This window comes from Pempheris klunzingeri, chromosome 10 (assembly GCF_042242105.1).
Source record: "Pempheris klunzingeri isolate RE-2024b chromosome 10, fPemKlu1.hap1, whole genome shotgun sequence".
NCBI classification, from domain to species: domain Eukaryota; kingdom Metazoa; phylum Chordata; class Actinopteri; order Acropomatiformes; family Pempheridae; genus Pempheris; species Pempheris klunzingeri.
The window spans coordinates 1383512-1409485 of NC_092021.1; the positions used below are offsets into that span (position 1 = coordinate 1383512).

Below are 25974 nucleotides of genomic sequence, written 5' to 3' on the forward strand. Positions count from 1 at the left end.
CACACAAACACACACACATGCGCATTTAAACATCATGTCCCAGGGCAATGAACTGTGTCACTGCACATTTTTTTTCTCTCTCTTGTAACTGAAACGTCATGTGCTTTGCTGTGAGTCATCCCCGAGGGCTGTGCTTATTCCCAAAACCTCCAAAAAAATACAGTGGGGATGAGTGTTCCAAGTTTTTTTAAAACTATTAAAACATCCCTCTCCTTCACGATTAAGAGTAAGGAAGTAGGAGTCAGCTGTCAGCCATATCTCACCAGCAGTTCATCCAAAACACAGCAGAAAGACTCCTAACTGGTGCCAAGAAGACACAGTGTCCTCCCTGTACATTTTAACTGCTGTTTAAAGCATGGCCTTTATTATCATATATTCTATACTGCATTAATAATACTGGTGCATTAAAGAGTGCGTCCAACCTTGTTTTGACAGGTGTTAAAAACACGCTGGCCTCACACCACTGATGCAGACGCTAAGGACAGGCACACCGTGTGGGTGAAATTAATCTTTAATAATAAGCAGTGTTGTACTGTTGCCTAATGTGGAGCCAGTTTGAACTACTTTATATTCTACTGAGTAGTTTATAGCAATCCGTTTTATAAGTTGATCATAGCTTGTGGACATAAATTTCCCTAAGTAGTAACTATAACTGTCAAATTAATATAGCAGAGTGAAAAGTACTAGTAAATATTTCTGTCTGGCATTTAGTAGAGGAGTACTGGACCAGCAGGCCTTGCAGGACTACGTCAGCACGGCACCTGTACCGATACGCATGCGCACTGCGCGCATTAACCAGGAAGAGCAAAGGGCTGTCTGACTCGATACAATGCACCAGCTATGTCTCGAAGGAAAGGAGAGTTGCACGTAAGTCTCGCAAAGACTGTCTCACTTTCACATGTTATACAAATACACATGGAAGACTTTTATTTAAAGAACAGGCGCGCTGCTTTAGTTGGAGGTGTTTATTCGCAGAAACATGGCGGCTGTGATGCTAATGATGCTAGCTCCCAACATTACACACTCAGTAGCTCGTTTGGTCCACTTCTTCAATTCTGACTAACTTTCACCCCTGACAAAAACGTAACTTTGGTGGGGAATACTATCAGCATTTTAGAGCACTGGAAGAGAGTGGCTCAATAACTGCTAATGTCGGTTCATCTCTCTTTTGTTATTGTTTGGTGATTAGCCCTGTTTGTCTGACCATCTGTCCAAACCCCCAGATATTCAGTATACAGTGACATGAAGTGACATGTATGTCCAGTCGTCTAGTCCTGGTGTGATTTTAGCAAAACGCTGGAGCTGTTGTCCACTAAACAGTAACTTAGAGGAAGTAAAGACCTTAACAAGGGCTCTGGTTTCTGTGCCTGCCTGCTTGTTGCCACTGTTTGAAGCCCCCATGTGTCTGATCAGCCAGGAGGTCAGACCAGAGCATCTGCAGTGTTACCTGATAGTGATACCTGATGAATAGAGAAGATGTTCAATGTTCACCTGGATGTTTTTATAGTTAAGTTAAAGCTCGTTGTCGCCATGAACTGAACAATTGCAGTAAAGCAGTCACTGGTCCTGCAAATCTTCTTACTGTGATAAGATAAATGTTTAAGGCTCCATAATGGAGATGTAAAAAATCCACAATTGGTTCCTGGGGAAACTTTTAAATTTCAAACCCCTCAACTGAGGTTTTCTCAACCTATTGGTTGCTCCTTAGTAGGTAGGTTTTCATAGATAAGCCCTTGAAGGATACGTTTACCCAACAAGGACAATCACGGTATAAATCCCATTCAAAGAGTCGCACCACATTTATCTGCACAGCTCATACAGCATGATTCAAATTAATTTATGCTTCTTTTACCCATATGTTTTCTGCGCTGACAGGTGCTGATTCACCTCCACATCCTACCAAACTCTAACTGAAGATTGTTTGTGGTTGTTGACCCTGTTGATCTAAGTGCTGTTGGATGGAGATACACCTGTCTCACCACTTCCTTCGCAATATGGATAGTGAAACTCATGGTTCCTTAGATTCTGAGCACCAGTGTGTTTTTATTGTGCTACGGCAGGTTTGACGGCATCCGTTTCCAGTCCTAGCCATGGTGTGCTGCCATTCCTGCCCCAGGTTATGCTCCCGCTCGTCAGCCTACACTCTGGCCCTAGGCCTGGGCTTTGTAACCATGGGGACCAGTCGCATCCTGCTGCTCAAATTCTCTGCCAACGCTGGTGACTGACTGACAATGATTTGTAACATGTCATGAAATGATTGTATTGCTTTTTTTTATGTTTTCTATAGAAGGTTTGGCATCTCCTTGACTGTCTCTTTGTTTGTCAACTTGCAGAGAACAAGTATGACTTCCTTCCAGCATCTGTCAATCTGCTTGCTGAGGCGCTCAAACTGGTCTTCTGTCTGGTTATGTCGGTCAGGGTGATAGTCCGAGGTAAACATTGAAGTCACAGCTGTCTCGGTCTGTTTGTGTGTGTGTGTGTGTTGGTAAGGAATATTTATTTGTTCATTTTGTCTCTTTCTTCAGAGGGACGATCATGCAGAGAGCTGGGCTGCTCCTCCAGCTCTTCCTTCCTCTCTTCCCTGAAGTGGGCTGTCCCTGCTTTCCTCTACTTTCTCGACAATCTCATCATCTTCTATGTGATGACTTACCTGCAGCCTGTTAGTTAAGACTTCATTTTTTAGTTGTATGACACATGTAGGACATATTGTGTGTTAGATTTCCATGGGGGCTTTCCTTAGATTCCAATTATTCAACCTCCATTAACTGCACCCTATTGGTAACTCTATGAAACCTTTGTTGGAATCTGGTGAAAAATGTTATCTTAATGTTGATGTTACCCTCATATCATACCAGCTTTTACAAAATGTCCTGTCCGAAGACGTGATGCAGTCACTGTGTTATGCTATCTCTCTGCTGTTTTATCTCCAAACCAGCTGTTCTTCCTCTTGTCCCCAGGCCATGGCAGTGTTGTTCTCCAACTTTGTCATCCTGACGACAGCTGTACTCTTCAGAATTGTTCTAAAGTAAGTGGCTCAAATGACAACTCTGTCATGTTCTGTTTCTCTACAGAGTAATGGATATACTTAATGCATGCACTTACTTACAGTTGTGCTCCTAAGTTTACATACCCTGGCAGAATTTGTAAGCTGTGCACCATTCTTTAAAGAAAACATGAGTGATCATGCAAAACATGTTTCATGTTTCTCACATTCCACTATCAGGCATCACAGAATAGCACAATCATTAGATAGATAGAAAGAAAGAAATACTTTATTGATCCCCGGGGGGAAATTAAACAAAACATAGCAATAAAGAAAATAATGAGCTGGTCCCCGTTCAAAAGTTTGCATACCCTTAGCTCTTAATACTGTGATGCCCCCTTTAGCATCGATGACAGCTTGCAGTCTTTTGTGATAGTTGTGGATGAGGCCCTTTACTTTCTCAGGTGGTAAAACTGCCCATTCCTCTTGGCGAAAAGCCTCCGGGTCCCGTAAATCCTCGGGCTGTCTTACATGAACTGCACATTTGAGGTATATTCCCAAAGTGGCTCGATGATATTGAGGTCAGGAGACTGATGGCCCCTCCAGAACTGTCTGCTGTAGCCACTGAAGGGCAGACTTGGCTTTGTGTTTTGGATCATTGTCATGTTGGAAAGTCCAAGTGTGTCCCATGCACAGCTTCCGGGCTGATGAATGCAAATTGTCCTCCAATATTTTCTGATAACATGCATTTTGGTCTCATCCCTCCAAATGACTTTGTTCCAGAAGCTTTGAGGCTCGTCTAGGTGCTGTTTGGCATATTGTAAGCAGGCTGTTTTGTGGCGTTGGCGCGGTAACAGGCAACTTTTACTGGCAACTTGACCGCGCAGCCCATTTTTGTTGAAGTACCTATCCTTATTGTGCATCTTGAAATCTGCTTCTGGGTTTTTCTTTGCATCCCGAACAATTTTCCTGGCAGTTGTGGCTGAAATCTTTGTTGGTCTAGCTGACAGTGGCTTGGTATCAACAGAACCGCTCATTTTCCACTTCTTTATCAGAGTTTGAACACTACTAATTGGCATTTTCAAATCTTTGGATATCTTTTTATATCCTTTTCCTGATTTATAGAGTTCAACTACCTTTTCTCGCAGGTCCCTGGACAGTTCTTTTGCTTTCCCCATGCCTCAGTGTGTGCAGGGCTCTGTCCAGAGCTAAGAAACTCACTGACTCACATTTATACACAGACTCTAATTACAATCAAACAAGTCACAAGCGTCGACACTTAACCCCTAGTAGCCATTTCAACGTGTGTGTGTGTGTGTCAACCTGTGTGAATATTATCAGGCCAAACATTCAGGGGGATGTAAACTTTTGATCGGGGCCGTTTCAGTTATCATTCTGATTTAAAAAGGGGACGCATAACTATGTGATAATAAATGGCTTCACCTGACCACTATCTCTAAATAAAAGAAAAGTTTTCTCATATTTTCCAAAAAATGGCCAATATTTCACAAATTCTGCCGGAGTATGGAAACTTATGAGCACAACTTATATACTATATACTTTTATCTCGTTCCACGTTTACATTGTGTTACTTTTCCGTCCCTTTTTGTCCTTTTTTGTGTTTACATTTTACTTGGGTTTTCCTTCCCAGTCTTGAAGTGATTGTTTGTCTTTACCACACTGTAGTATTACTGATTATAATGTACTTGTTCCGATGCCATAATAAACCAGAGTCTCACATAGGTTCATCACATTAGTCTCCTTGTGCATCATCTCATACAATTTCTGTGTCATTCTGCATGTTTGATACTATTGGAAATATTGAGGTTTTGACACAAACGACAGCTCTGTCAAACCCACATAAAGCGAAAATTCTTCACCTTTTCCTTCAGGAGGCGCCTGTCTTGGGTTCAGTGGGCAGCATTAGTCATCCTCTTCCTGTCCATTGTTTCCTTGACGATGGGATCAGGGGGCAGCCAAAACGCCATAGCTCTGCCAGGTGTCCACTCGAACCCCCTGTCCACCCCCTCCAACTCCTGCCTACAGCTGCTGGAAGAGATGAGGAACAGCAGGTAACATGATGAATGCAGAGGTACATTAACAGGAGATGAAATACTGAAAAGAGTGCTCCACTGGTTCAGCGGTGCAATTTTAAGGCAATATAGTGAAAATTATTTTGCCTTATCGGATAAAACATCCAATACCTATCTTTCAGGCTTTGATGCAGTTGTTAAGCAATACTATAATTAAATGCCTTTGCAGGCTGTAGTGAGACTTGTGTCTTTCAAAGCCTGTTTTCTGGCTCATTTTGGAAGAAATGCCAGTCACTTCTGTTATTTTGTTTTCCCTTGTTCACATCTTTTCTGCCACCGCAGTGCCAGTACATCGTGGGTGCCCGGGCAGGCCTGGAGGGACAGGATAGTGGGGAAGCTTCGATCCCTTGGAGTGGGTCACATCCTGCTCCTCCTCCAGTGCTTCATCTCCGCCATGGCCAACATCTATAACGAGAAGATCCTCAAAGAAGGAGACCAGCTCACTGAGAGCATTTTCATCCAGAACACTAAACTGTGAGAGGCAATTTATCATGGAAAAAAATAATGTGACTAAATTCACTTCCTCTGTTTTAATCTTGATCCTTTGCTGTATGGTTTTGTAGGTACGCCTTTGGTGTAGTGTGTAATGGTCTGACCCTTGGGCTCAGCAGCGAGGCACGAGGCCTCACCATGCACTGTGGCCTCCTCCATGGACATAACATCTACTCCTTGGGTCTGGTGCTGGTCACTGGTGAGTTATCAATAAATTATAAGGGGATTTTAAATTCGACGAGACGCTTCTATTCCAACCGGCGCAGCTTTTCTAGTGTTTACTGCATTGGTTGAGCACATCAGGAAACGCACAGACCAACTGCATTCGAGTTAAGCCATCCCACGTGAAGCTACTCAGCCAAAGAAGTTCCAAAGAAGCATTCCAGGCGCTAAACATCTCCGCTCTGCATGCAGACTAAAGTTAAGAGGCGAGGGGACAGACGAAAAGCTGCTGCTAAACTTTATTTATCTCAAGTTATGAGCTTTATTTTAAGACGTACAGTTATTCAAAAACTGTTATTTATTTTCTTTTATTTAATGAGACGAGAACGTTCTACCCATCTACAGTATTATGTATCTGTTAAATATGAATATTGTCCAAATGTTTTTGAATCTTACTGAATTTATTTGATTTGACAGTCAGTTATTGATGCAGACGTTGATACAACTACTAGGCTACATCAACATATATCACACTAACTCAAGTTAGACATTATGATCTTCTGGACCTTTGCTCTTATACATTTTCTCTGACTGGACCTTTTTGAGTTTTAGTTGAATAACCCTGTGGTAGATGAATCTTCAAAAGTAGTGTGCGTTTTCTGATCTGCTGCCCCATGGTTAAGTTTTGGCCACCAAAATGATCAAAGGAATAGTAGAACATTTTGGGAAATATGCTCATTCGATCTCTTGCCAAAAGGTAGCCAAGAAGAATGAGACTTCTTTAGGAAAGTTTAAAGTGTGTGTTTGAAAAACTCACACCTTCCTCTTTCTTCTCCTCAGCTGCCCTAGGTTTATCTGTGGCCTTCATCTTGAAATTCAGAGACAACATGTTCCATGTCCTGACAGGACAGATTAACACTGTTCTGGTTACGGCCCTGTCCCCCTTTCTCTTCGACTTCCGCCCTTCGCTGGACTTCTTCCTGCAGGCTCCCACGGTCTTGCTTGCCATTTTCATCTACAACGCCAGCCGGCCCAAAGACCTGGAATACAGTCTGCAGCAGGAAAAACTGCGAGTCATAAATGGAGAGGTGTTCGAGAGGTCCAGAGGGGTAGGGAGCAAACCACAGATCTTCACTAGTCACGCATACAAGCCCACACTTTTTTTTTTCACACAGCATCACTGATCTAACCCCCACATAAAGCCCCTTCCTCTCCTCCCACACACATACCAAGTCCTCTGTAGGAAACTTGGCTCCCATTACTCTATAATGTGATTTCTTCAGTGCAGGAGGAAACCTGATTCTCTGCTATGAAGACAGCATTCAGACCCATGCTGGTGCCTAACCTCCCATAATTTTGTTAGATCAATGTAGTCTATTGGATTTTGAAAGGGGAAACTATTAAACAAAACAGATGTCTATGGGGGCTCTACGGGGACACTGTCCTGGAGTTAGTAGGGCTTTGAGGGTGTTTCCATGACCAGTGCACAGCCTGGACACTTGTTGTTGTTCAGTGATGATATGAAAATGTTAATGTTGTTAGTACTTTTGTGTCCACTGGATTGCACTCTTCATGTGTTGTGATTTGTTCTTTGTGTGTTCTCTGTCGTAGGATGGTGAGGAGCTGGAGCTCCTGGCAAAGCCCAACACAGACAGTGAATCTGAGGAGGAGTCTTTGTAGTACCGACTTATCGCTCATCCACTGAAGATTTTCCCCTTACAGACAGCATGGTCACAGAGTCTGTCTGTCAAAGCATCTGTCTGAATGGCTGTCAGCGGGTGAACAGTGTTGTTGGACTTGTGATAATGAAGGTTTTTGTGTATATTTTGAACTGTGCCTGTCTGTGTATTAGTACGGTAATACGTCGGTGTACGTACTGGGAAATAATTGTCACTTTATTTGCCGTGTGGGAACAAAAGGGTTTTGTGGATATCTTATTTCCTCCAATGATTCCTGTTGCTTGCAGGTGATTGAAGTGAAATGACCAGCAGCCACATGGCGGACAGTTTTATGATTGTATAAGGCTTTATGCTATTTTTTTATTGTTGTTGGCACAATGTAAACGAGGTGCTCCTTCAATCTGTTGTCAATGCTTAAACAATGTGGGAGTAAAGAATGACCATGTAATTGTAAATGATACATTACCAGGCACTTACACACACAGTAGGACTGTTGTTTCCATTACAGTGCGCAGGGTTTTCTATTTTTCTGCTCACACTGTTTTTTCTAAACGTGAACGGGAACCATGAGCATTGATACAATAGACCAGTTGGCCTGAATATGTGACAACACAAATAACTGGCTCTTGCGTCTTACTTTCCTCTTTGCCAGCTGTGCTTGATGTATTATAATTGTGAATACTATGAAAGATTCTTGTTTGTGCCATGACATTTGAACATGTATGAACTGAAATAAACTGCAGGTAAACTACTTTAATTTTGTCTATTAAGTTTATAATATAAGCTTTGATCAAAAGGGATGGGGACAAATGATAAAGTAATGGAATGGGAGGTGGAGAAAGAAAAGAATGATCGTGCATGAAAAGTGATGGAGGGTGAGGATGGACCATGAAGAAAGATGAAGAAAAGTGCAGTTAGGAAATACATGATGAACCTCGTTGTCTTACAACTGTATGTTCCCCTGGAGTGTCCTGTTTTATACAACATGTTTATTGAAACATGAAAATATGAATGCCCAGGACGTTACACTGAAATACAAATTCTAGATGTCTTGTGCATAACTCTCTGCATGTTTAAGATGACTTTAGCACGTTTTAAGTTCAGAAACTGGACGAAAACTAAATTCAATGGCACTGATCAATTCTTGGCTGCACAACATGAGCTTTTAATAATGGATCCAATGAGGGGACTGTGAAATTGAGGAGGATTTTAGCCATGTTTATCATTTCTATTTTACTCCTGCTGTATTAATTACTGAATCACCACTAAAATACACTGCCAAGCAGCAGTATTCCCCTTCATCTTCTTATTGGGCCACTAGGAGGAGATGTAGCTTCAAAGATCCTTGTGTATGCTTTGACTGAAACTTTGCTGGCGACTATCGATATGCTGTGTACAGCAAGCAATTCAGAGACTGTTGGTAGTAAACACATCTTTATTTGTCATATAGCACAACAGAGTATAAATAAAAAACAACGTATAGCAAAAGAAACTTTACAAAAGCGAAATAATGTGTCAGCTTCGTTTCATAAAATACTTGATAGCTGCACCTCAAATGCAACAGATGTCCAATAAATACATATATGTCTTATGTCTTTAGCCCATTATCTACAAAATAAAGGTCTGTGCAGATAACATGAATGTGTAAATTTATCCTGGAAGGCAAGTGAAGGAGACGGAGAATATAATAACGTGCAAAACACTCTTTTGAAGGTGGAAATGACAAATCCTTACAACAAAAACTAAGTACGCAACAGATCCCTGAACCTCCAGGCTCATCTACGCATTTATGGCTAACCAGCTCTGATTAAAGGTCCTTGCAAATTACCATTACTTGCAGCATACTATGCTATTTATATCAAAGAACTGGATAGGTGAAAGCAACAGGTGTGAGGCTTTCGCTAAGTGCTACAAAACATTCAAGGACCTCGCTCCATCTGAGCCAACTGCCTGGTGGAGGATGGGTGGGAAAGATTATAAAAGGTTACGGGTGAAAGGAGGAGGGGGAGTTAGTATCCGTAGCCCTGGTGATAGCCATCTTGGTAACCGTGTTCGTAGCCATGCTGATGGTAGCCGTAGCCACCATACTCATCCTCGGGGCAGCGCATACCCAGTGACTGCTGGATGGCCATCTCCTGTCTGCGTAGCTGCATAGAGTCTACCAGGTCATAGATGATAGCCATGGACCACATGGGTGAAGGGTACCAGGACTTAACGTTGCCGTCCTTCCCTACCAGCAGCATAGAGAAGTATTCTGGGCTGATCTGGAAGTAGTTCCTCATGTCCTTCACCAGGATGCCAGACAGCCCCTCACGCTCCACTGTAGCACTCCCTGGATGGAGCAGAAATTCAGGTTAGGAATTAAGTATTTAAGACAAATATTATTTTTACAGCAGTACAACAGTACAGGAATTTTCTTCTTTGCAGAATTGTTAGATATTTACTGTATCTCCATGTGCTGGGCTCAAATGCCAAAGTTCAACAACATCAGTCCACTGGCAACAACACCTGTTTCTACAGTCCTGCAAAAGCCTGACTCCCTTTCTTTTATCCCAGTAAAGTCAACGCCTTGTTAGGAGTCCTCATGGTCTGCCAGGTCATATTGAATTAAATAAATAATGTATGTTCTGATGTCGAGTCCCCTGTCACAGTAGCAGCACACATGGTTGTGCAGCTGTGAGGTTGGATGGTGAGTCTTCTCCAGAACAACGCATTCCATCATGTCCTCTGGGGATATGGTGGAATATGGGATAGGAAGTTGACCTGAAGGCTTAAATTCTCTCCACCACATGGTGGCTTACTGATGAGATGTGGGCTACAGAAACACTGATGTGTACATGGGGATTTGAGGATTGACAGGGATTCTGGTTTTGCATAAGGAGGGCAGATCTGGGGGAAGGTTTTTGACTTGGAGCATGATAAAAGACAGTTGCTGTTTTTGAGTGAAACAAGTGAATGTCGGTCATTCTTTATTTACATAGCCCAATATTATATTCTAATATATATTTGTAATATTAGAGAGACCCAGCGATTCAGGAATTCAAAATTAAGGATTCACGATTTCCCACATAAGCAAACGTCGTGCATTAGGAGACAATGACAGGAAAAACTATAGGTATGTATGAGTATGAGAGGTCTTACCGTTGATAGGATAGAGTTCCAAGACTCCGCCCATATCCGGTGCCTCTGTGCCGACCAACTTCAGAACGGCGATGTGCCGCAGACCTGTGTCACCATGGCAACAAAAACCACATAGACAACACACATCAGAGAGAAGCAGAAATCTAACAGCGAAAAGGCAGACTTCAAACAGGAACATCGTGTCTGTAAACGCCGAAGGGAGGAGAACGTGGTGGTCCAGAGAGTCCTGCCAAAAAGCTGTTTCCTCTGAAGCGAGAAAGCCCACATTAAACACAGGAGAACGCAGGCTTTACTTGGTGAGAGCCAAGTGCTGAATACCAGGATCAAACCTCTCAGGCCTACGGCCCAGTCAGCAGGACAGGCCTTTGTCTGCAACAGGGAGGGAGGGAGCAGCCCTGGGTGCCAACCCAGCCAAGAGCAACACATGAGGGGAAAAAGTCCTCACAGAGCCCGGTCTGCGCCTGCTGATAAGCAAGACGAGCTTTTTTCTTCAGTCACCAGACTCACTAATATGGAAAATCAGTGTGCTAACCTACATACTCATGTCATGGATGAGTACCACTTTCTAATGTGACATATTTCAACAGTCATTTACTGTATATGCAACACTTGATGGCTTTTTAAGGTTAATAAATCAGTTGTAAATGCTTTATAAGTCAATATTTATTATACCATTAATAAGAAAACTTTTATGGTTGCCAGGTTATAAAAATGCCCTTAGCTGGTGCTGGAAAAACCCTCCAGCTGACTGTTTGACCAATAGCTTGTGTTACAGAGCCACAGAGCATTATCAAAAAGTCACTTTACAACCCTGAAAATCTGGTTTTTGCTGACGTTAGTGGTTTAACTTCTCCCCTTGCTGCAGTAATGTACAGATGTACTTCAGGACCCTATGACATCACTGTTGACCCAGTCACACTCCTTAGTGTTGCTGGATGTGGTCAGAGGTGAACCAGGCTTAACAGGCCAGTGGAGGAGTTACTCTGACATGTACTGACATTACAACTTGTGGTCTGCGTCTCTTTTTACGGAAATACACAAGCAATGTAAAGACTGAGCTACAAAGACACAACAAGCACTGGTGATGAACAATTTATTAGCCGAGGATAACTTTAAACCAGGGCCCTATTTGAGCATATTTTGGGTTTGAATTTACTAGCACTTACAAAGAGTTTTGGAATTAGTCCTGCAGTTCCCCCCTCAGTGACAGGCTGCAAAGAGGCTACAATGGCTGTAATCTAATCTTTGGGCAAGTGTGCCCGTCAAAGTAGGTCCACTGAAAGTTCGTTTTTTCCACTGACAGGCTCAGATTGTTACTCTAAGTGTCTGACAACATTATGGAAAGGATCCCTACAGAGGCAGACCTGGAAGATCCCTCTTTAACCAGGAATAGCCGTTACAGCACTCTCTTCAAAGCCACCAACTCCATTGACAAAAACAATATTTTTTTTCAAAGACCAAATGAGTTCCTGGTCTACTGCTACTCTGAGTGTTTGATTTGCTTGTGTTCGTATGTGTTACAAAAAATATTTTGTTGAAATCAAAATTGACCATTTAAAATACTAAAGCCACGCAATAATCATTTTTGTCCATACAGTCTGGTGGCTTTGAAGGGAGCGATATCTAAGGCTTTTTGAAGGAGCGCTAGGGAACGAAGCAAGAGCCAGGGAGAAATGTCAGAAATCTTGACTTTCTGACTTGAATTTAAAAATTTTGAATTTGAAGATCCTTTTCCGAGATCCCAATGCAATATGGTGAATGGAATTCCTGCTGTGCTGTGTATGTTAAGGTATTCAAGTGTAATTTCTTCTGTGCTTAAAATCGCACAAATTAAAGCAGCTGTGATCAGTGTTGGCACAGTAACAATGGACCACATGACTACTTGTGCCAGGAATCCCAAATCACACCTCAGAGACAGAGGGAACAAAACAAATACTCCTGCCTGAAAATGAGACGGCCCTCAGGTGTCATCACTATACAGAAATACAGTCCTGCCTCATTCCTTCTTTCCCCTGCACCTCAGCCATGAGCCTGGAAGCCTCCTGTAAGTGAAGCTCTGAATTTAATATTTGATTTACACACACACACACACACACACCACCCACCTCCGAAGTGATGTCCCCCAGTTTTGTAATTCCCTTGGGCTCTGTGGGGTTTCATAGCATTTTCTAAGTCATTGTTTTGGTTTTTCGGCCAGAAATCTTGAATTCATATAAACACGACTGGAACATGAAGTTCAAGTGTGGAGAAATACAACATGGCAGCATTTATTTGGTTTTGCTGAGAAATGACGTTCACTGTTGGCTTTTTAAAGTTTACATTTATCTCCCATAAGTCTGTCAAACACGTCGTGGTGTTGAGATTTGCAAAGTTTTGATATTAAGTAATAACATTTAAGTAACTGTGGAAAAGTTGACTAACTGGCAGGCTGAAGGGAAGGAAAATATCTTGTTAGCTCCAGACAGAACAGAACAGCCCTTTGCCAGTTCTGTCATCTGGGATCCCTCTGCACATCCCTCTGTGCTCACATGCACAAACACACACAGTGCACACACACACACACACACACAAACAGGTGCTGAGAATGTGTGCAGGGCTGCAGTAAACAAAAACCTTCCATAATGTAATCAACTCCTGCATGTGATTAAGTTACTGATAAGTGCTCCAACTAATCCTTTGGCAGACAATGACAGGATGCATGCCTGGGTTAAGTTAAGGTCATCATGGAATATCAGACATTTAGCTGCAAATCACATAGAATAAACATTACATTCGAAAAACAGATGAATTATTAGAATTTGCTCAGTTGCAACATATGCAACTACACGTGAAATAATAATTCAAGACATTTTCTGCAGGCTAAACATCCCCATCCTCATCATTTGTGGACAAAGGTAAATTAGCCTATGCTCACTTTCTCGCATGTAGGTTTGTCCTTGGAAGTTAAGCTTTCTTTTTGTTTGCTTGTTTCTGGCGGCGGCAACAGGAAATAGTTTGGAGCACAGCAAGAGCAGTCAGCACGAGCGGAGCCACTCTGGCTGAGCACACACAGAAAGGACAGTCCATGGCCACACTGACTGAGTGCGTACTTATCAGCAAAAACCACACCATAATATCAAAATAAGAGCAAATCCTTTTTAAAGGGTCAGTTCACTCTAATCACGCAGAAATGTATTCTTTAACAGCTCTAGAGGTGTCTAGCCAAGTAGACTGTTTCAAATATTGATTGTAGATGTTTTGATATCCTTTTCTGAGATGCAGTGCAATATGGTGAATGGAATTCCTGCTGTAATTTCTTCTGTGCTTAAAATCGCACAAATTAAAGCAGCTGTGATCAGTGTTGGCACAGTAACAATGGACCACATGACTACTTGTGCCAGAAATCCCAAATCACACCTCATCACTTCACCTTAACGAGACGCTACACAGTAATACAGTCCTGCCTCATTCCTTCTTTCCCCTGCACCTCAGCCATGAGCCGTGAGTCCTGTAAGTGAAGCTCTGAATTTAACAGACACACAGACAAACCAAACCACATGCATGTGAAAGGGCTTCATCGTCCGAAGTGATGAACGCATAGAGAATTGTCCCCCAGTTTTGTAATTCCCTTGGGCTCTATGGGGCTTCATAGCATCATGTAAGTTATTGTTTTGGTTTTTCAGCCTGCAAATTTAGTGTCTTGGGTTCTCGTGGCATCATTAGTTCAACCGCAACAGGCAGTTTTTTTCTGCAAAAAAGCTTTAAAAACCCACTGTACACTGTGTACGCACTGTGCAGACAGTTAGAGGCGAGCTGGTGAACTCAGCGGAGCATTTAGCAGCTAAAGAGCCAGATGTTTCCCTCACGAGTTGGTAGAGACCAAAAACAGAGCTAAGAAGAGGCTGAATGTTGGACTTGCATTTTCCATGTGGCCTGAAACACGACTCAGATTGAATGCTAATGTTGCTCCAAATTAAAAGGTGGTACTTTTAAAAATACTTTTGAGAAGTTTTATGCTTTTAGTTCAACATTTGAACGTTGAGACATGGCAGAAAATGAGGGAATGACTTGGAACAAATTTGAACTAAACTGCCCCCTGCAGGAGACATTAGGTTTCATGCCTGGAAAAAATCAGTTATTGTCACTTTAATGCACACCCATTGCATTGGGGTAGCAGCAGTGTCATGTCTCTAATACCTATTTCTAAATAATATTCAAAGTGAGTGCAAAAAAAGCATTGTTTTCTTAAAGCTCCTTTCCTGACCTCAGGGAAATGAGTTAATTGGCAAGTCACAGATTAGTTTAAGAGTGACTCACCAAGGTTGCATGCTTGGCTGGTCAGGGCGTACAGCTGCTGCTGATAGGCCCACTCCTCGTCAGTGGGAGCAGAGATGATGAACAGGCGACGTCTCCAACGAAACCTACAATTACAGAAAGTTTTAGCCTGAATTTAAGTGGTACTTTGGTGCAGCAGTGAAAGCTCTGTGCTAAGACAAGGAGTATGTGCTTGTACACTAACATATTCCCATACTATTACTGTCAGAGGGTGAAAACCCCAAATTATGGTCAGAAACCTGCCATATCTCCACTGATGTGGAGCTGGAATTTAAGGTCTCCATAGTTACAAAAGAGCGCGTGTCTAGTTTAGACATCTCAGGAAAATATGTGATTGCAGTGATTAAGCCTTCGAGGTACGGCAGGGGTGCAACTTATCCAACTTTTAATATCGGTGGAACACACACAAACAGGCTGCCGCAATTTGCCACATGCTGCTTGTAAAACACCATAAATTATGGCCCAGATTATTGAGCAAAGCAACATCTATTGATGAAAATGGAAACAGCCTGCTGAGAACACCCAACAAGTTTGACTACCAACTCCTCAGCAAAACATTAACACATAACAAAGACGATATCTGTGATTCAAGGAGATGCAGTTTTTCAGTCTAACAGATTTAGTGAAATGGTGTAGAGACATTCATACACAGAACGTCCTTCCAGGTGGTGAGTAGTGGTTTTTATACATGTTAAGAGAAATACTATATGGATATACTTATACACCTTTTTTTCCCATGGTTTGGGTAAATTTCAATTTTGCAACAAACTTGTTGCATCAACAATATTTCAGACAATACTGTGCTTTTAACTTGGCAACAGGAAATCATCAAACATAACAATTCTGACATGAACAAAGTCAGTTCAATAAAAACATGGTTTTCTGAGTTTGGTGTGGCATTGCTCTGATCTCAACCTCATCCAACAACTTTGGGAAGAACTGGACCTGCCAGCCAGGTGTTATGATCTCCCAACAGTGTTGGTCGACCTCACTAATGCTTGTGGCCAGAGGGGAGCAAATCTCTGCAGCCAGGCTCCAAAATCTTGGGGAGCCCTCCCAGAGGAGCACACTGTTTTTCCTTCCCGAAGAAGGAGGGTCATAAAGGGCAGGTGATGCCTCGGACTGATCCACCGGACTGATCCACCGGACTGATCCATTTGCCTCATCGACTGCTGGACTCTTTATTAGATTGTTTGCTCGCTTACACTTCTTGTTTATTTCAGTGAACTTTGTAAAGCACTGTGAGACACTCTGTTGTGATATTGGGCTATACAAAATAAATTGAATTGAATTGAATTGAATTGAATTGTTACAGCAGCATGTTAAAGCCACGTGTGTCCTATTTGAGTGTCCACATACTTTTGGTCAGGTAGTGTATTTAAAACCTTTGGAAGCACCTTTACCTGGAGAGGAAGTTCTCCAATGATCTGGGCTTGTCCTCTTTCTTACAGACAACTCCATCTCTCTTCTGCTGTTCCATCTCTCGGATGCGGGAAGAAAATGTGTCAACGTAGTCAAATACAGCCTTCATGGCAATGGGAACCTCGTAGGATTGCTGGCAAAGGAACATCAACAAGAACAAATCATATTCTCCCGAAGGTTGATTCAAAACGTAGTGAAGCCAATGGATTAAACCATCAACATACCTTGGAAGAAACTCCGGCAACAACACAGAGAATGTCAAAATAGCATTCCATTGCTTAAAACAATGGTGAAACTGTTTCTAATACAGTGAAGTGAAGTTTTGGAACATGTCAGTAGACGTGGTGTAGCTTTTGCCACATCACAAGCATTCTTCATAATAACTTCTGGGAATCTGCACAAGGGCTATCGTTTAAACATAACACAGGATTCCATTGAATTTACGAAATGCTAGACAATCTCAGCATGAAAATCTAACACAGGCATTAACCCACTCTCACACGGCCTTTGGGATCTGCTGAAACCTTCTCACTCTTTCAAGCCTCTCCCCACTCTGCTCTCTCTGCCACTTTCTGTCTCATACCTACACCAACATCCTCATACGTTCACAGACTTTCCTGTCTCTGCCTCTGTCTACACAGAGGTGAACACTGGCCTCTTTGATGAATCTGTCCAAAAACAGCCGGCTGAATTACCCTGGCATACGCACACACACACACACACACACACACACACACACACACACACACACACACACACACACACACACACACACAAACAGGTGTTGGGCAAATGTCATGTTGTGTGAATTAAAACAGTGTTTTAGTGAAGGCAGCTTGTTGGCAATACAAGGACAGGTCAGTTCACCTTCAGAGAGGAGGAGAAGATGAAAGTATTGGGCAGATGGGAGGTGAACTTGTAAACAGAGAGGGAAGACTAACATACCGACAGCAGTGCCATGAATAAAGCAGAAATAAACTGAACCTTTAACTGCCCCACCTCTTGCCTCACAGTATCACAGTATACCCAGTGAGACTTTGTGCCTTGTTTGCATTACTCCATTATCCTGCATTGGTCCAGTTCAACTGATTTACAGCATGTACTTTGAGCTAGATGTGAATATAAGCATGTTGAGATGCTCACAGTGACGATACTAACATGCTCAGCCTTGCAGCTTGTGCTTTGAGTGGTCAGAATGACAAGAGAGACGTACAGATACAATAGAGATTGTGATGGGAATGTCATTCATGTTTGCTTTGATAATGGATTTGACAATGGCACTAGAGTAAAAGTGGATGTAATTATGTGGTAAGATAGGCACTTTTTAATGATTGGAGGGGGGGCTGGATGCACCACTTTTTTCTTCTAAATTCAGGGACTGTATGAGCCTCAACATATTCTGTCCAGAGAGCGAATCCGTACCTTGACTCTCATGTCAGTGTCGGTGAGAACCATGTAGAAGTCATCGTGTGTCATGCTGAACTCTTTCCTCAGCTCTGTGATCAGGTCCTGGTTCACCAGGTCCTCCTGACGAAGACCCTTCATAGGTTTGTCGTTTTCTGGAGAAAAAAAGAGACAGTGGTGAGATAAAGTGAGCTAGTTTATATTTGTCACTTCACATTTTGATTGTGAGGGTCAAGTAACAGCAGGTTTTGTTTTTTATGCTTCTTGCAAAGAAAATGCTTCTGCAATGCAGCATATTAGGTAAAACCTGTGACACTTAAACATAAGAACATATGAGATGTAACGACTTTTGACATCTCAGCTTTTGCTTAATATTTATCTCCAAAAAATGGTGAAAATGTAAATCTAACAAACTTTTTGTTTATGAGGCTGCTGTTGAACAGCTTCATGTAAAATGATGTACAACTGCAATAACACATTTTCCCATCAAATAAACCATAACGCACAGTGTGAAACATTAAAAGCAAAATGTCTTTTCCATTGCAAACAATGTTGCTTTGAAAAACGCTTGTGACATGAGTACAGTCGACTCCGAAGAGCAGAATGGAAACATGCGGTGGGAATCTGGGAAAACTTGACAAAGAGCAGCTTTTATTCACTAAGATCTGTCGGCGTCAGATGCCTTAGAAATATACTGTAGCTGACATTTATATGGGCCAAAGAACAAGGCTTTAATCACCATACCTCCATGCATGTGTGCCCAACACACACACACACACACAGATAACAGAACAGTGTTGTTCAGTGGTTGGTTCACCCACTCTGTACTGTGTCATGAGCACTCAAATCTGGAAAACCCCAGTACAAACCCAAAGCCTGCAGACAAAGATTCAGACTGAACACACAGAACATGGTCTAAATACAACACATGCTGCTACCAACACTGTGAGGTCACCCTAAACTGAGGGAGGGGCAGCACTGAAAGAATCAGTTGTTTGTATACAGCACATGCTCACATACACACAAACACCCACCCACCCACCCACCCACCCACCCGCACACACACACACACACACACACACACACACACACACACACACACACACACACGCACACACACACACACACACATACACTGACCCTCTGGCCAATAAGTGGAACAAAAGTGTAACCGAGTCCGACTATGGGTGGGGGCGGGTGACGACACTCTGCACTTTTTCCAGCATTCCTTCTGGATAAAACCTCGTTGTCATGCGAGGTGACAGACTAATAAAGTTTTACAAAGTGGGTTTTCAGGTCCTGACGTTAACATGCACTAACCAAAACCTCGAGTTTGAGACAGCAATAAAATGTCTCAAAATATGAGTGGCTGCCAAGCACAAATGGCACAGCACGTCTTATAAAAACAGCAATGGTTTTGCTTCTTCCCTCTGAACAAGCAGCTATTAGCAGTTTATTCAAAAGGGAGATTTTAAAAAGCTGTCATAATTGCCTTTAGTGTGTGTGTGTGTGTGTGTGTGTGTGTGGGTGTGATGAATAAGCTGTCTCTAGCTTACACATCAGCTCCAGAAGAGGCAGACTTACCCCCTCGTTTAGGATGATACACTAGGAAGGTATGTATTGTGACAGTGGTGCCCCCACTTCCCCTGATACAGTACATATGACACAGGCCCCAGTACTTTAACAGCTGCTGAGCTGATCTCATAAGAAAACCCACACACTCCTGTGTCATTACTAAAAATACAATGAGAGTAATATAAAAGTAGTGTTACTTAGGGAGTAAAAACCACAGGATAACATGCACATCAACACAGAGTGCAGAATCCATGATTTTATGACTCCAAAGTCACCTGCACTGTGACTTTGGCAGAGTCGGTGCTCATTCTGAATGTACTTGGAGCTGTTTGACATCAGGAAAGGAAGGCAAAACAACGACAGGACAGCAGACGTGGCAGGAGACACATATCTCTGTATGGAGAACATTCACACAATAAAGTTTCCACTGAACCGACTGTACCTTAAGTAGCAACAGTATTGTGTCATGTAGTGAAACTGTGACGCATCTCTGTGTTCACAATTCACTGACTACTACTGAGTCTCAAACAAGAATAAAATCTGCTATGTGGCAAAAATACAATTAAACCTTTCTCTAAGAAATAACAGTTTTAAAAAGTGCTTCCACTGAATTACTAAAGCGATGCAGGATATTCTACGGTGGAGAAAGAGGATAGAATACCTGACACTGCTTATGATATTGTTTATTTTACTATTTAAAGGAGAGCAGAGAAGGGCACAGTCGACAAGAATGTGGTAAAGATTACAACTGGCTACTAGTCCCAGGAATAAAAATGGTTCAAAGTGTGCAAGTTTATTTCTCATATATGTGCAGGTAGGACAGTTCCAAAACTATCAATAAAAATAGGAAAACACAAAATGAAAATCATCTAATGATCATTTACAGTTGGTGCATGACTCAGCAACTGCAAGGACCCATGACAGCCCAGCTGAGGAACACATTTGCCCGACCAGACGGCAGCGCTGGATGGATTAGCACTGGATTGTGAGAGAACTGCCAGTCATCTACTGCACGAGCTACATGAGTTACAAACAAACGCCTTTTGAACCTTTCCCTGCCACGATGAGAGAAGTGAAAATATGTGCAAGCTCTGCATGTGGGCACTGCTTACCCAGCTGGTAGTGGTCAATTTTCATGGTGGAGTTGGTCAGGGAGCCAAAAATAGTGATGATGGAGACTTTCCTGATGGCCATTTCACACACAGACTCCAGGTACTCATCCCTCTGCTGAACATACATACTGTTCTCCTCACTGGGGGACGTAATCATCTGGGGGGGGGAGGGTTAGAGTGTCATGTATATGCAATGAAAACACACACACACACACACACACACACACATACAGTTCAACATTTCTAAATCCACATACGCAGTGGGCTGCAGAGGTGGTGTTTACATTAACCTGCCTGCCTACAGCACTGCTGTGATAAGAATCTATACTGGTTGCAAGACTCACAGTCTGTTAGCACATAGCTGTGCAGCCTGCAGAAAGCTTGAGGATGGCTGCTACACATACCTTACCCCTACTGACATAATAGAATGCATAAGGGGAAAACAAGTCAATGATTTGCTGCCCTGAAGCACAGAGGTGTTTACCAATTTGTTGACTGGTAAAAAATAAATCAGCAATAGGTTACTTCTCCAGATGATGAGCTTTTTTTGGCTTACATAACTCATTGGAGTTGCAGTATAGTGTAGATCACGTGCTGCAGGATGCTGTTTGATGAGTTAGATGAGAAGATTGTTGCCACTCTTGTGTCTATAAGAGAAATATAAAGCTACAGCCAGCTGCTGCTTAGCTGAGCTTAGCATAATAACTGGAAGTAGGGGGGATGAGCTAGCCTGGCTCTGTCCAAAGATAACAAAATCCACCTATCAGCAACGCTCAAGCTCAATAATTAACGCATCATATCTGATCTGTTTAATCGGTACAAAAATTGAAGTGTAAAGAAAACATGTTGTGGTTTTACGGACGGTTATGTGCCTGGACTATTTCCTGTCTTCATGGACTCTGTGCTGGGTTGCTTGGCAGGAAATGACTGTGACTGGCAAGATATAAAGTGTTAATTAGTGAGTTTTACAGGTGCTTGAAGGTAGATTTTGTTCTGTGGCCAGAGCCAGGCCCTTGTTTCCCCGACTCCAGGAGTTATGCTAAGCTAAGCTGACCGTTGTCTTACATTAAATAGTCACATGAGAGTGGTATTGATCTTCTCATGAACTCTTGTCTAGAAATGTCCCAAAATGTTTAGCTGTTCCTTTAATACTGGTGTGTATGTGTATGTGTTGGCAGTTGGTAGAAAAGAGCAGTTTAATAAAGACACTGTAACTGTGCACTAATATCTGAGACCTGTCAGGTGTGAGAGGTGGTGAGCCTCTTAAGTTATGTCATGCTCTCACCAGCAGCCGCCTCCTGCTCTCAAAGTAGTCCAGGAAGGAGTTCAGAGATCCCTTTGGAGGAGGCGTTGGCCTTTTGGTGGGTTTCGGGTAGTCCTCTTTCTCAGGGTACTTTGAAGGCTTCTTTCCATTTTTCTTTCCTCCAATCTTGCCCGTCTTTCCTCCTCTCCTCTCTGCTTTCTTGGCAGCCTTGTCATTCTTTTTCTTCTTTTTGTCGTGCTTATCATGCTTGCCTTTGACCTTCTTGGTGGGACTGATGTCGGTGAAGGTTTCTTCCTCCAACGGATCACTGACTGTTGGTTTGCTAGGTTCATACTTGTCCTCGTATTCATTAGTCAACACCTGCGTAGAAAAATACATGTCATTAGCTGAGTAATTGTCTCAAACACCCATCCATTCATTGTCTATACCACATCCTGAAGGGTCATGGGGGGGCCGGAGCCAATTCCAGCTGAAATTGGGCGAGAGGCGGTACCGTACTACCCCACTAGAGCACTGTGCTCTCAGACTGCAGGTCTACTGGTGGTTCCTAAAGTCCTCTAAAGTAGTGATGGAGCCAGAGCTTTCAGCTATCAGGCTCCTCTCCTGTGGAACCTCCTTCCAGTCTGGGTTCAGGGAGCAGACACCCTCTCTACATTTAAGAGTAGACTAAAAACCTTCCTTAGTGATAAAGCCTTTAGTTTAGGGCTGGATCAGGCTGCTCTCTCTTAATTAAAGAGTTTGGTCCAGACCTGCTCTTTATGTAAAGCATTAGCTTGAGCTAATGCTGTTATGAATTAGAGCTATATAAATAAAGATTGATTGATTGATTGAAGCACATGGCAGACATGCAAACTCAGAAAGGCTCAAGGTTCAAACTGCTAACTGCTGTGAGGCAGCAGTACTAACCACGGCACCACCATGCTACCTGTCTGCAACACTTTATGTTGATACATTTTATTATACATAAAAATGTTTCAGGACCCATTGTATCATAAACCTTTCCTGGCAAATAATAAAAAGATAAAAACCCCTTACACACAAAAAGAGAGGCAAACAGTAGTTAATTTTGGCGTTTAGTATTATCAGAAAATAGCCACACATCCATCAGAGTTAGGGCTTCAATTGAAAAGGTCTGTTCCAGAAGCTCTAAAAACTCTACGCACGTTTCTCTACTCAACATGTGTAAGCTGCCGTATGCTTATTTTCAATTTTACAGTTTTACATCATACATCATGGCTGAATAGGTGAAGTAAATTCTATTACCTAGGGACACATCAACACACAATCTAAAGACAAATCATGTCAGGGAAAGTGCACTGCATGGTGACCCCTGCACTTATTCGTTTTCTAAATGTATTATTAAACCTTTCGTTAACCAGGTGAGATTACAAAATCTCTTTTTCGAGGCAGCCCTTGGCGAAGAAAGCGATAATACAGTGTTTCAAACAATGCACAAGAAAACATTAAAAACACACACACACACTAAAACATCCAGTAGCAACTGTCAAAGTCACAGATAGACACAGATAGATTATCATCCACAGTATATAATCATATATACATCTCCACAGCTAATTTAAGTATTATTTTAGTTGTGATGTTTTCCACAAGTAGCCTGTATAACATGAAGCCCCAGACCCAAACACGCCACACCAAACAAAATGTGCAGTCAAATGCAAACAAGTGTACCTATACACAGAAGTACATTTCATTAACTAACCTTCTCTGCCCCGTTCTTCTTCTTGGTGGGTTTGATCTTTGACGGTTTATGTGTTGCCGGTATCAGCTTGCGACTGTGTGGATCTCTGCTGTCCTTGTCAGTGCGGTTATCTCCAGCTGGGGTGGTTCTGGCCAGGTATCTCTCCTTCTCTCTGCGGCTGTAGTAGTAAGGATCAGCAGTGGTTCTGGGGGCTGGGAGCCACAGGGCTGTGGTGTGGGCTCTGGTTGGTCTCTGGGTGGTAGTAGTGGTGGTGGTGGGTCGTTTTGTGGTGGTTCTTCTGGTGGTGGTGGTGGTGGTGGGTTTGGTGGTAGTTGTTGCTCTGGTGGTGGTGGTGGTGGTGGTGGTGATGGTGGTGGGCCGGGTTGTGGTTGTTGTTGTGGTGGTAGTTGCTGTGGTTGGTCGTGTAGTTGTTGTGGTGGTGGTTGTGGCAGCCATGGTTGTTGTTGTCGGCTTTCTTGGAATCTTCTTCCACGGTTTTCTTTCTACTGGTGTATCCACTGCTCCTCACACACAGAAAGACAGATAATAGATTCAGATCTTTGACACCAATATTCTCCAATTTTGTGAGAAGGTACCTTGAAACACTAGATTCAACAGCATAACATTTGTCCAATAAAGTTTACCTTATATTAGTGGGGCAAAACTCATTTTAGAATGAACATTTCCATTCCATTTATTTTTAAATTCCAAGTGGCATGCTTAATCAGAGCAGTATTCTTTTCACCTTTTGGAATGGGATCATGGTTTATACTTTATTCGGATGGCCATTCCTGGTGTCCACACACACAAAAACATGTCGTAAAAAACATATAATACATGTGAAAAGTCTCAATAAGAATATGTCTAAGACAAGTACAAAAGTGGTGATTGTCTCAAAATGACATAAAAACTAATTTTATCGCCTCTCCTCCAGTGATATCGGGCCATGCTGATCATTTTTTTGCATTTATTTCCAGGAATACTGCCACCATAACTCCCTGTGAAACCCGTTGTCAGAGTGCTCTGTGTATAATGTTGAGAACTGGGGAAACACTAATCTTTCTGGAGAGAAATGTTGATGTTGGATATTTTTAAACAGGAATTTTCATTCCTGTGAGAACAACAAATAAAAAAAAGTACATTCATTGCCACGATATTGGAGTGAAGGCAAACGTCGCAGATATATTTCTCAAAATCTAATCAAATGATATCAAAATCTGCAAGATTTGTATAAAATGACCCTTTAAATGGTAGGACGTGTGGCCTCCCCCTGTCAGAATTATTAAGAAGTCTCTCACCTGTGAGTGTGCCCTCCTCCACTTGACCCTCCACACCTGCTCCTCTACACTTCTGGACGAAACCCTTCTGTCGGAGCTTCTCCAGCTTCCTCATGGGCGACTGGTCGATCACTTCATACATGGCCTCCAGCCTCACGGGGTAGGGGTACCTCTCCTCCACCTGCAGGGTCTTCTTCAGCAGCACCATCCCAAACTTGCCTGCAGGTCACACCATCACTGATCAGAGCTACATTCAAAAGGTGTCAGATTTTCTGTCAAGTTTTCCTCCTGCTGTGATGTGAGGTGTGTGCTGCCCCATATGAGCTCAGGTTGGTTATTTATTAAGTTATTACCCCAAATACAAAATCAAACATGCATCACAGTGCTCTCACCTCCTTCACAACCTAAGCCCACTCCCTACCTTTCTCCAGTTTGAGGAAGCTCATGAGTCTGGGTATAAGTGCCGTGTCCAGCGGCTCCTCCATCACCTTCCCCTCCGTAGTGATCCTCCTCACCTTGCCCCCCATCTCTCCCTCCTGATGAAACATGACAATTTGGTGGACGTGCCGCTCGGCGAGCTCACAGTACACATCTGGTTTCAGGAGAGACATCATGAGTCGGTAGTAGCCGTCTGACTCGTGAGGCGCCGAGATGACCAGCACGCGGTTCTTCCCTGCGAAACTGGCGAGGAGGTTTGGTGACCCGGCGCTGCTGGGCATCCGGGCGATCCTGGCTCTCGCTCCTGGGGTGCCCAGGTCTTGCAGCATGTCCGGCTGACGGGATAAACCAATCTGTCCGACCAGTCCTCTCCTTGGCATTAAACCCGGACCCCCTGCTCTCTTGCCCTGCACAGCCCCTGCCCTGGCGGAAACTGGAGCACCTTCGTCAGCCTGCACATCTTCCTCCTTTCTGGAGCTGTGCACCGAGATTGCCGAACCAAACCCGGGGCGCATACGTCCGACGAGGCGCTCCTTGTCCCTTGCGCCCAGCTGGGTACGTCCCAGTCTTGCGCGTCTTTGCAAGTGCATCCGCCTAAGGTGAGTCTGTTTGTCGGCGTCTCCTGTCCAGGTTAGCAGATATATCAGAGCCAAAATGAGAACAAAAGTCTTCCGCATTCTGGCGAAATGTCAGGAAAAAAAAACGTAGGCTGGACAAATAAAGATCCAGTGGTGGAGCCGTTTTCCAGGCGCGTCTTTAGTGCATTTGTGGTTATCAGTTTATTCCATATGAAGACATACAGTGTGCAGGATCAGCTCTTAATAGTGTGTCAGTGATGTGTTTCAGAGCATGCCTTGTGCTGAGGAAATCCACTTCACTGTCTGCTCCTTCTATGACACACAAGGCAAATAAGAGTTGG

The 25974-nt window shown here is 43.0% G+C and overlaps 2 protein-coding genes across 3 annotated transcripts; one reads left to right on the forward strand and one right to left on the reverse strand.

The window, feature by feature from the left end:
- The first annotated feature begins 814 nt into the window (after positions 1–814).
- Positions 815–8166, forward strand: slc35a5 (solute carrier family 35 member A5). The gene is made up of 10 exons (XM_070838019.1): positions 815–867; positions 2061–2217; positions 2334–2432; positions 2526–2659; positions 2958–3025; positions 4876–5055; positions 5359–5550; positions 5640–5767; positions 6571–6839; positions 7342–8166. The coding sequence occupies exons 2-10, from the start codon at positions 2091–2093 to the stop codon at positions 7408–7410; spliced, it is 1266 nt and encodes a 421-aa protein (XP_070694120.1). The 5' UTR covers positions 815–867; positions 2061–2090; the 3' UTR covers positions 7411–8166.
- Positions 8167–8862: 696 nt separating this feature from the next.
- On the reverse strand, positions 8863–25747 carry ccdc80 (coiled-coil domain containing 80). Of its 2 annotated transcripts, none has more exons than XM_070838254.1 (10): positions 25039–25747; positions 24639–24836; positions 23362–23858; positions 21663–22001; positions 20378–20534; positions 17709–17845; positions 16268–16419; positions 14847–14950; positions 10551–10634; positions 8863–9741 (listed from the first exon to the last, which is right to left on the reverse strand). In XM_070838254.1, exons 1-10 carry the CDS (start codon positions 25730–25732, stop codon positions 9419–9421), a joined length of 2685 nt encoding a protein of 894 aa, XP_070694355.1. In that variant the 5' UTR covers positions 25733–25747; the 3' UTR covers positions 8863–9418. The 2 variants fall into 2 exon arrangements, with proteins under 2 accessions (XP_070694355.1, XP_070694354.1); XM_070838253.1 differs by having other exon boundaries at positions 23362–23861.
- Between the last annotated feature and the right edge of the window lie 227 nt (positions 25748–25974).